Here is a 12,059-nt window from a genome sequence, read left to right on the forward strand (position 1 = left end):
GAAGCACAGTAGAACTTGATGTGAGTATACTGCAGAAAATGCTAAAGCAGGCTCCCAGGAGATGGCCCAGTAAAATGTTTTCTTGTACATATTTGGGCATATTCCAGTTCTTCGATTTATATTCAGCCAGAAAACAAGTGTGTGCTGTGTTTTAGAAATTCTTGGCTCTGCATCAGAATTTGTTGTAATTTTCTTGTAGTAGGCTATGCAGTGGCACTCACTGGAAGGTTAGGCAGCCCCATTCAAAAAGAATGCAATAATACTAATACTGCTAAGTTGGCAGTTACTTGGTATTTTAAAGTACGTTAATGTTCAGGCCTTGTAGGTAGAACAGCACCTCTTAAGTAAATACTTAGCTAGCATGATTAATTGCATTGTAATTGAGACTGAGAAAATGACAGTGTTCATTCCTCTTACAACTTCTGTTGTGCTTTACCAAACTCGGATGATCTCTCCCTCTTCTGAAGTACTTAGAAGACATAATCACCCCTAGCTTTGGAAGAACACTCTTGTGTGGGTCTTGGATTTTAAAATTTGAATTGTAGTGAAGTTTGTTAGTTTACCACTTAGTTTTGTGTATGGCTAAAGGGTGACTCCTGTATGTGGTGCCTTTTCCTGTGAATTTCTTAGGTGTCTGGTATTCAGTGCTTTCTTGCTCATGTTTGAATTTTTAATATAGGAACACTAATTTAAATTTACCTAGTTCTCAGTAAGTTTTAGCATGCTTTAAAACTAGTACTGATTTAAACATTTTGAAGTGTCTTAAATACCAAGCTACAACTGTTATTTATTGTAGGTGCTACAAAATATATTAGAAACAGAAAACGAATATGCTAAGGAGCTACAAACAATGCTTTCAAACTACCTGCGACCATTACAAGCCAGTGAAAAGTATGTGAGTTTGGTTTGGTTTTTTGTTTTGTGGTTCTTGTTTGTTTGGTGGTGGGGTTTGTTTGGGTTGGTGTTTTTTTTTTTTTGTATTAAGTTTGAGATCTCTTGTGCATTGGGGAGTGTTTACATAGACAAAATTTCAATTTTGATGTCTGTGCATTTTCTTGTGTGGCCTGTGATGTTCTTCAGGCAGGGCTTTCTGCTATTCAGCTTGCCTGCTGCATAAACCAGTCTGGTCCTTCATCTAACAACTAGGAAGCGTTTTTGTTTAAGATTGTAGCTGTTATTAAAACACAATTAATCGATGATGGCAAACTTAAACACCTTTTATTTACTTTCACTTCAGGTTAAACTCAGCAAATACTTCATACTTACTGGGAAACTTGGAAGAAATAAGTTCTTTCCAACAAATGCTTGTACAGTCTTTAGAAGAGTGCACCAAGTAAGTACTATGCATACCAGATGCTGTAAAATTCTATGAAGAAAATACTTTTTATTATTTTACTTGTCATTTATGGTGTTTGACATTTTTATTCCTTTCACTTTAATAATAATTGCTACAGCAGTACAATGGATGTTTGGATAATACATTGATTGCTTGTGCAGGTAGATAGTGGCCCTAGGATACAATTGCAGAGGTAGGAATTTTGACGTGGTTTGAAAACAATTTATGAATTTCTATGATGCAGTTGCATACCAGTTGGGAAGTGGTACAGTAAGTGGGTTTGTGTCTTGAAGGTATGATTTTGAAGTCTTTAAGTAAAAGAAAGAATGATGGGAGCTTACTTTGTGATGGAACAGTGGAGAGGGAGTTAGTGACTCAGATGAAATATGCTGTATGAGAATGCTTGTGCTTGGTGTTCTCCTGTCCTGAACAACGGTGGTGGCAAAATATGCTGGGAGAGGCATACAGGATAGGCAGAAAGCGCAATCTATATTGGTGGGGGTAGGGGTGAAGGGGTGGGGATTGTCTTCCTTACATAGGTTAGGCTGAATTTGTAGCTTGTACCTCAGCATCCCAAGGTGTAAGAAAGAAGGTGACCTTATTATGTCTGAATTGTCCTAACAATATCAGTGTTCAAACTTGGCTGAAAGTGTAGCTCCTGTTCCTAATCTTGGTTATATCATAGAATCAAGAAGGCTGGAAGAGACCTCAAAGATCGAGTCCAACCTGTCACCCTAAACCTCATGACTATCTAAACCATGGCACCAAGTGCCACGTCCAATCCCCTCTTGAACACCTCCAGGGATGGTGACTCCACCACCTCCCTGGGCAGCCCATTCCAATGGCCAACCACTCTCTCTGTGAAGAACTTTCTCCTCACCTCCAGCCTAAACCTCCCCTGGCGCAGCTTGAGACTGTGTCCTCTTGTTCTGGTGCTGGTTGCCTGGGAGAAGAGACCAACCCCCTCCTGGCTACAACCTCCCTTCAGGTATCCTTTTCCTTGCTTACCGCAAGGTGACCTAAAGCAACTTGCTAATCCAAATGTGCCGCTGTTTCACCAAGTTAATAATTTGAATTGCTTCTGAAGGCTTAGACAAGTTTCAGTCTGCTGGGAGTACTTGGCTATGAGAGAGAATGAATGTCCTGAAGGAGAAAATACCTTTTTTTGGCAGCAGTGATTTTGGATAAGCTGAATGTCTTGTTTTGACCTCACCCTCCTCTCTTCCTCTGAGCTGCTCTGTGCGAAGAGGAAGCTTTGTCATCGATAAGTATAAGCTGTGCTTCTACTATGCAGTAACATATGTCTGGATCTGTTGCTGACTTGGGATCCCACGTACTCCTACCACTTGGCTTCTCTCCTTCCTATGCTTCTAGACAACCTAGACTGGAGAGAATGGAAAGGAGGATGGTGTAGTTCAAATTACTATTCAGCAGTGAAATGGAAACATTCTTGAAATGGCCTTTCTTCCACACTGTTTGAGAAAGAAGGGCATTCTTTCTAGCAAGTTAATCTTGACCAGTTAAATGTCTTAAGACCCTGAGAATTACCATTTGTCCACATACGTAAGTTTCGGTTCCTTTCTTGCCACTGCACTTTGTAGCTTTATTCTGCTATCATGATTTTGTTTCTGTTGAATCATAGTACAGGGAAATGAAGTAATTCACATCTTCTAAACCTTTTTATTAAAGTGGTCTTGAGAACAAGAATGGAAAAGTATGTGCCTTTAAACAAGTATTAATGGAAACTTTGTTTTAACTTGGTTTGTAGGCTAATGACTATGTAGCTTCATGCTCAGAAGGCTTGTTTAGAACTCCTTCCTTGATTTTAACACTATTAAGAACACTTTCACATAATGTCCTTTATTTCTTCTTCCTGCTAAGTGAAATGTTGCTGTGTAATAAATGAGGAACATAATGGATGCTAGTGGGTGAGCAGAGGAAGAGATGCCCTGGGGTTACTGAAAAGGTTACTGCAAATGTTTTCTGTTACTTTCATTTCATAAATACACTGGTCGTGCCAAGTTCTATTTTCAGTTTAATTTTCAGAACAGTGTGTTGACTTCAGGGTCCAGCTTCCTCCTGTTTCACATCTAATCCATCATAATTCCCATCATGTAAAGGGGTGATTGCCTTGCTGCCTTTGTTGTCATTTTGCCATGTTTTTTTGGCTAGTGAATCTGTTCTGTATCTCTCAGGGTAGCTTCTGGGCTAGAAGATAGATTTATCAAGATAAATCTATCATCTTATTTTTGGCAGAGAGCTTATTTCCATCATTCAGGCGACTTCATATTACAGCATCTGATGGGGTGTTTTAGTCTTACTTGACATGTTAGAATGACCAAATCCTGACGTCCTGCCAGTTGTAATGCTGCCAGCCTACCTTGCTTGACAAATTCCTGTTCTCGAGTGTGGGAATTTAGTATTTTTCTTAATTCCACACCCCTCTCTGAGTCAGTTTGATTTGAGTTTTCTCTTAAATCCTAGCATTCAATTCAGTGACAGGAACTTTCTGGGGCTTTTCTTCTTTGTCTTGACTGCACCACTTTATCCTATTTAATCCTCCTGTTGTTAAGTGGTGGGTAGTGGTTTTTTTCAGAACACACAATGCTGTAGTGGTGCTTTGTGTATTTTGGTGGAAGTAATTGTTTGGATGTTTGGTTGGATTTATAACAGTAAAATGAAGCAAAAGGACTCCAGGCTCCAGTTTCTTGAGGACAGAAAGTGGTCCAGTGCTGTAGATATCTTTCAAGACGTGTGATCCAATGCCAAAGATGAATTCTGCAGTGTTTCACACAGCAAAGGAGTTTCTGAAAAAAAGTCAGTGTATGTCAGGTGATCTCTGGGCTAACCTAAATGATCACTGTTGGGAATATTGCTCTTTGTTCTATGGGGTGAGGGTTTTTGTGTTGTTTTGGTGTTTGGTTTTTTTGGTTGGTTGGTTGGTTTTTGGTTTGTTGTTTTTTAGCAGGAGATTGAACAGATGTCTCCTGCTGGGGAAAAAAAAAAACAAAACAAAACAAACAAATGAAAAAACAACCCAACTTCCATTTAGCTAGGAATAGAAGCTCTCAGGCTATGGCTGCAGTTCACAGTAAGGGGCACACAACACACAGGCTGGCTGGATAAACCATCCTGCATGGACTGGTCAGGTACAATGAATCACCTGTGTATCAAACTGAGAACATTGGCTGCCTTTTAGTTATAGACTTATCTCTCTGCCCCATAAGGGTCATAGCTGGGGTTTTCCCCTTCTCTCTCCCTGTTGCAGTCACAGTAACTGCTTTGTTTTTCTTCATCTTGTTCTGTGTTTTGAGTACAGGCAGATAATGCATGTTCAGGTTGATTCTGAAGTGGAATGTGAATTTAAGAATTAAAAAACAACAACAAAAAAAAACCCAACACCACCAACAAAATAAAACCCCAAACACACGCACACACACAGAGGAAAACCCTAAAGCAAAAAGAGAGAGACACCAGGGTGTGAGAGGGAGATTGCTGAAATGTAATTCAACACTAATCACTTTCAGGTTTATTTCTGGAATGCAGATGCAAATTAAGTCTCTTAAAGGTCTATCTCAATATTGATCTTTTGCTTTAGGTTTTTGTGAGTATCATCAGCAATAATCCTATTAACCTTAAGTAAACTTGAACACAGTGGCTGTGTTCAGATTGGCTGAAGTTATTGTGCATGTTAACCACAAGAGTAAGGCAAATAAACAAATAGTGAAAGGTATGGTTGTGAGAAGAGCTTTGAAAGCAAGACGCATGGTTTATGAGTAAGTTGAATAGCTACTCCCTTTGTGTAAACAGTAGCTCAAAGTTGCCAAGTGTTTCCCTGATTTCAGTAACCTTGCTAATTGTGAAGCCTCAGGAGGCAACATCTAATCTTTCGTATTTCTTCACAAACTGCATCGATTTTGGAGTCCTGAATCATGATTATTCCTTAATTTTTGCAGATGTTCACTTGTCTGGAGTTGTTTCCTATAAGCTTTTAAGTTGCAACATGTTCTCCATACCTATATTATGCGAACATGTCAAGCTTATCATTGATGCTCCTTCAAGAGACAGAGGGTGACAGGAAATTTTGCTGGTTCTCTTTCTTTAGGAGGAGATAGTGAAGAGTAGATAATGCCACTCAGATAATTGAACGTTTCCAGTTTGTGGCAGTTTTCTGCAGGTGTGTGTATAAATTATTTATACATACACATCTCTACAGCAATACAGATTACCACATGACACTCTTACAATAACCACAGAGCCAAGCAGAGTTTATAGACATCTCATCTTTTCCTTGCAAGGAAAACATATATTGCTGATGAAATTTTGTTACCTACTTTTCTTCTAAAATTGCTTCTCTTGATTTATATTTAAATTTGTCTGGATTCATCACAGTCAGTTCTCTGGCTGTCAGTTTAGCTTTAGTCTGGTTCTGATTGGTAAGTTTGGATCATAATCTTGCAGTAAGCATGACTCAGCAACAAGGTATTTCCTTTCTTCTCTCAGGTTATGCAGTGGAAACCTATTTTAAGTGGAAACCAGAGCTGATAACTATCAGATGTAACTCCAAGAAGCAGAGAATTTGACGTAGTTTAGATGTGATTCTCTAGCATGTGTACAACAGCAGAGGCTTTGGTTATGGCGATTTTTCATGCTGTGAATAGAATTAAAGCATGTCTTCGGTCTTCTTACTGCTGAAGTAACTATAATTTTTATATATGTACAAATACAGTATCTGATTACTTTTTAATTAAAATCAAATCTAAAAAGAATATTTGGATGACAAGAATAAATTGTAAAATAACTACTCTTTATTGAACACTTTAATCACTGAAAGGTTTGTATGGTGTGATGCTAGACTTTAAGTTGTTGGGTTTTCAGCAGTTAGAGGAGATACAGATAACTTAATTGTGCCTCTGAAAATAGTACAACACTTTCAACTAGTGCATGGATTAGAAAAGTAAAAGGGGATGAGTTGCCACCCCCTCATGAAGTCTGATAATTTTCTTCAACAAAGTGTGCAGTGTGAAGTTGCAGTGCATGTGCAACACATAGAAGAGAACATAAGTCTTTCATTCTGCTAAAAGAACAGCAGGCTGAGAAGACACAGACATCTGCTTGGTGCCATAATTTGCACAATACTTCTCCTCTTCTTTCCCCCCCAAGTATGAAAAAAAGGAATTTTTCACCAACCTTTTACTATTCAATACTGAACTACATGCCTTGAGTCTTCAGAATTTTGCTGCATCTATTACTCCCAAGAGTGCGTTATTAGCTCATGCTTAGGTTTATTAAGGGGCACCAGCTGCTTGTCAGGAAACGCTCTTGGAAGACTCTTAAGAATTGGCATTCCCTCGGTGCGCAGAGGAATGCTCCTGGTTTTCCCCTAAATACCTGAAAAAACAGCCACTCTGATTTCAGAATTCAAGCTTCCTTTGAAAGAGAAATGAAGACAGGTAGTAAAATACAGGACTTAGCATTTAATGAATGGAATATTATGGTCAAATTGTGTCAGGTATGATGCACTGTCTGGGACTCAGATGCCATTTTTTCGGTGTCTGTAATGAATGTTCCTTTCAAATAAGGAAGTGTGTCTCCTGCCACGCGTTTGGAAGACATGTGCAATAGGTTCTCACTTCATATTGTGTAGTTCTTACCACACTGTACAGAGGGGACCAAACAGTTTAGTAGGAGACAAGATGAGTTTTGAAGTTCAGGGATATATTTATTGGGATGAACTTTAACTACTGTGAGCAAACCTAAAGAGCGGGACAAGAGTGTTTGAGCAGGATGGGAACATCCCATGCCTGGAGGAGCAACTGTCTTCGAAAGCTGAACTGAAGTTCATTGGAGCATCTCTCACCTTTTCAGATGTTTGTTAACCAATGATGTTTGCTAACTTTATGTATGTGTTCGCGACAATTACAGAAGATCTTTACCTCTAAAAACTTTTTTTTTTAAAAAATATGTTCTTCCAGAGAACTGTTGGAACTAATGTAAGTATGAAAACCTTTGACAGTGCTAACAGTATAGCTGTTGAGTACTTACTGAGAACTCATGTAGCTTTAGAGCAGTGTGAACTATGGGTTTTAAGAATAGTTAAATGGGTAACAACAACAATTCACTGCTTGTCTCATCTTGTGAAGAAGCAAAGACTTGGCATGTATGTTAGGAGATGCAGTCTTTATGCAAGGAGAGTAAAAGGAGAAATGGAAACTTTTCATCTTGCACATGTTGTGCAGTGGGTTTAGACAAGGTGTCAAGGACAAGCTTTTAATGAGGACTAATGAAAACTTAGTGCCCCATCTTCTGGTGGACTTTAGTGTAGGTTTTTACAGTGATCTATTAGCCATACAACCTACTACTGAAAAGGCTTAATAATTCAAATGGGAGTTGCTCTTACAGAAAAATGACAGTATTTCATCCCTTGTGGCATCCTTACAGTGTTGTTCAGTTTCTGTCTCACATAGGAAACAATCTAGTATGTATATGTTGAGTGGTTCTGAGTTGGTGATATGGTAGCATTAAGGAAGCCTGCCTGATTAGAGTATATGTACTATTTCCATCAGTTTGTTTAACTTGATAATTATTTTGGATGTAAAAAAAAAAAAGTAGTCTTGAGTGTGCTTTTCATTTGCATATAAAGAATGCAGCTTAAGGAGAATAAGACTGGAAGAATTGAAGAACTGAAATTTTGAGGGGGTCTGTGTTTGTTAGATTTTTTTTTTCTTGTTGTGTTGGGTTTTTTCTCCTACTTACAAGATACAAAATCAGAGTCAGACTTTTGCTTTCTGCTGATTGTAAGAGTTCTAAGCTGGTGCCTCACAACTAGTTTTGGATATTTATACTCCACGTATTTTCTTCCTGCAGTTTGAGATTACAGTTTCAGTTAAAGCTGTTTGAAAAATACTGTGTATTCATACTATTTTTATTCATATCCTATCCTCTGTTATGTGAATAAATGTGTGTATATTCCTCTGACAAACATGATCAAAAGTGATTAGGTTTACCAAGGTTGTGTTAAAGTCAGCTTTTATTGCAAATACTGCTGCTTGTGCTGAGTTACCTTTTTTTTTTTTCTTTTTCCAAGTCACTGATGCTGCTGTTGTTTAAGCACCATTTTATGCCAGACAAAATAAGCTCTTCTGAATGTAATTGTGCTTATCTTCTCTGCTGGTGAAGGGTAGAGGGAGAGAATCCTTCTTCTGCTCCATCCAGTTTTTACTTAAGTATTGAGAAACTGCTTTTGAGATTTGGCTTGATGCATGCATGTATAATACACTGTTCTAATTGATGTATGTTGACCAAAAATCCAACTCCTAAAGAAGGTGCTAATTACCACTAATTCTTGAAAAATTTTGCTGAATGACTGTCTTATAGGTTTGTACCATATTTTGCCTCTACTGTCTTGATATATTCAGGCCTGACTGTTAAAGGCTTGAAGCTGTAAAGAAGGCAGAGAAAAGCTATAGGTTGCTTGTCAGTGACCATAGAAATCTGACTTCATAAATATAATAACCAATGCATACAACAACAGAGCACAAACAAAAAACCAGTATGCACTATTTTTTCCAGGCTTTCATTTATTTCCGTATCAGTATTATTCTAATTTCATCTTCATTACTTGTTTTTCAGGTTGCCTGAAGCTCAGCAGAGGGTTGGAGGATGTTTTCTAAATTTGATGTCACAAATGAAAAACTTATACCTTGCATACTGTGCCAACCATCCATCAGCAGTAAATGTTCTCACAGAACACAGGTACGTTAACTTGGTGGTCTTTTAAATGTGATACAAAAGTGCATAAAATACACTTAAGTTGTAAAGCTGTGGTATGTCTCTTCACAGGCTTCTGGTATGCTAGAGCTTTTCTAGGGGAAAAAAAGTAGTAGTACTTCTGGTGGTTTGTTGTTTTTTTTTATTCAAGACAAGAAGGACCCCCACAACTGTAAACTGTTCTATATGGTCTGGACCAGCTTGTCATTTTTGGCAGCATGTTATCAACTGTTTGAGAGCAGTTTGTCATTTAAAGAACATATGCTGAACTCTGAGTATGTAAACCAAAGTGTAGTGATTGTCATCTTTGATTTAAAAAATGCAGAGGCAGAACAAGTTTGTGAAGTTGTGGCATAATTGATATGATTACTAATAGATAGTTGGTGAATTGTAACTTAGCCCTATAAAAGCCTGTACATTTGTATATACCTAAATTTATAATGTTATATATTCAGCTTTATTTTTTGAGTGATGTGAAAGGAGTGTGAGCTTTTCAAATTCACAAAATCATTATTTTGTGTGTAAGGAGTAGGATGATGAATTATAACATGATGGAGGTTGCTAAGCTTTGGGACTGAATGTGAGTTTGCTTAGAAGATGCCCTGTATGACCTTGAGAGAAGAGAGTGGAGGCCAGAATTTGATCGAAGAAGTCTGCTTTCACAAACCTGCCTTGTGTAGTCTACTGATGATGATATGCTGCAGCAAGCTCTGAGTTTGGAGTGATTGCTTGTTGTGCTGGACAGAACCTTGGCCTTCTCTTGAAGGTTAGATATAGGACAAATGCTAGCAGGTTTGCTTTTTTTCTCCACATTTTTTCATCTTGTGATGGACTAATATAAAGATACTTTGAATATTCTGAGCTCTTCCAAATCAGAGGAACATAATTGCTTTGTTTCCTGTAGCTTTAGCTTCTACCAAGAGCTTGCATTTTAACAGTGCCTTCTAGCTACCAAATATTATGAACTATTGCTTGTATTACTGAGACATGTAACTGTTTTCCAACCCCACTTTGAAAAATTAAGCTGCAAATTCATGTTGCAATATGGGCAGAAATTAAATTAAACAAGAAAAAAATGTTTAAAATCACCTCATGAAAACTCTATTTTCTTTTGAATTACTTATTCCTAGTAGCATTTTCTGTAAATACCAAAATATTTAGGTGATCCAAGCTGTTGTTGGTGTTTGGTGTTTTGTTGTGTTACAGTGGAGAGCTGAAATCCCCCTCCCACACTGACAATAACCAGGCTAGCTCAGTCCAGAAGCACATTTTGCTTGATTGTTTGGGGTTTTTTTTGTGTGTGTGTGGTTTTTGTTGTTTTTATTTTTTTACCTCAATACTCCTATGCTTAGGTTTTGGTTGGTTTTGTGTGTTTAAGCTCTTTCCATACGGAGGTCTAGGATTTAATCTATAGATGGAAGGTGGTAGAGTGATAGTGAAGTGGTCATCTACATTTCTTAAGACCTGGCCATATTTGTAAAGGATTATCCTAACTTTTAGAAGTCTTGGAAAGCACAAAGGAATAGCCATGCCTGAGAAATGATGATAGAAGTGCAAAGGAGGAAAGCTGTCTGTTGTGCAAATGGAGAAGAGAAGCATTTCTTCTTCTCCATGCTGCTTCACATATAGCTTGTTCTAAAAAAAAAAAAAAAATTAAAAATAATTCAGTTTCTGGTCTGTGAAGTCAGCTTTGCTATCAAATCATGGTGAAGTCCAGATAACTGTCTAGAGCAGTTAAGTAATTTGGATGTGGAAGTAGATTCGAAAGAATAGTATTCTTTGTAAGTGATAGCTGAAGGGAAGGGAAGTGATGGTAAATGGCTTTTCTTTTAATGCTGTTGTATTACCAGGCATGAGTCAACAGAAGTAAATTCTGTTTGTCCTTTCAAAATTTTATTCTATTTTAATTCTATTTTACTATTCTAAGCCCTTCATTTTTGTTGACTACTGTTGCTATAGGTGGCAGGTGGCTTCACTAAAAAGTCTGCTGGAGACAGCTGCCATGAGGAAGGTGGCTTTAAGCAGTTCTGAACCTTTTTCTCTCAGAATGCCAAAAAGCTTATTCAATACATTGGTTTAAAGGTAGGAAAAAGAGAGGAGTAAAAACTGAAGGCATGACGAAAAGGAAAATGATCAGAACTGTCTCCTTCTCTGTGTAGTTATGTTATCTTTGTGTAAAACCATCCCTTGTGCACCGTAATGCAAAAATTACTTAGGTTTGAGGATAGTCATGATTATTATAATAATGAAATAACTACACTGTGGCTAATAATAGATAATAATGAATTGGGATTTTTTTTCCCCAGGTATAAAAAGTCAAGAATATTTTTTAAGATTTAAGTCTTAAAGGTTAAGGAACAGTGATGATTTATAGGGTTTTTTTTGTGGTACGGTGTCACCATTTGAGTTTCCAGGGCAAAAAATGAATGGGACAGAAAGTAGGTTACCTCCCTCTTCCCATTCCCATAGGGAAAAGGTAGGCAGAGGAGGCAAAAGGGCTGACAAAAGAACAGAAATTAGAAGTGAAGTAATTTTTACCCCCCCAAAAAAAAAAAGGCATTTAGGGAAGAAGAAGGTACAGAGCTATTAAGGAAAAACATATAGATAGACAGACACACACACATATAGGTATATACAGAACCAGGTTGGACAGCCATGGATTCCCTGGGATGCAGGCCCCGACAGGAGGTAGCAGGCCTGGACAGTGTGGCAGGTAGGCTTGCCCCTGTGGTCTCCAGCTCTCAGCAACAGCACTGAGCTCCACCAGGCAGGGAGGTGAAGCCAAGAGGCAGTGAGACCAGAAATTGCTCCCCCTTTTATAGAGGGGAGGCAGGAAATAGGCGGGAATAAACATGACCTGGGGACCCCTTCCCTGGGGGGGTGAGCTTTCCCACCCACCTTGGAGTCTACCTAGGGAGTTGAATTTCTGTCTGCCCCTGCAGGCCTTAAACCA

The 12,059-nt window shown here is 38.2% G+C and overlaps 1 protein-coding gene across 5 annotated transcripts in view; it reads left to right on the forward strand.

The window, feature by feature from the left end:
• The window catches only part of ARHGEF7 (Rho guanine nucleotide exchange factor 7), a 120,175-nt gene that overhangs the window by 70,475 nt on the left and 37,641 nt on the right, over positions 1–12,059 (forward strand). For all 5 annotated transcript variants that reach the window (XM_054391166.1, XM_054391174.1, XM_054391189.1 and 2 more), the window contains 3 exons: positions 797–891; positions 1,238–1,333; positions 8,969–9,091. In XM_054391166.1, the coding sequence (XP_054247141.1) occupies positions 797–891; positions 1,238–1,333; positions 8,969–9,091 (314 nt within the window). The remainder of the gene's footprint in view (positions 1–796; positions 892–1,237; positions 1,334–8,968; positions 9,092–12,059) is intronic.

The sequence above is a fragment of the Indicator indicator genome, chromosome 1 (assembly GCF_027791375.1).
Source record: "Indicator indicator isolate 239-I01 chromosome 1, UM_Iind_1.1, whole genome shotgun sequence".
NCBI classification, from domain to species: domain Eukaryota; kingdom Metazoa; phylum Chordata; class Aves; order Piciformes; family Indicatoridae; genus Indicator; species Indicator indicator.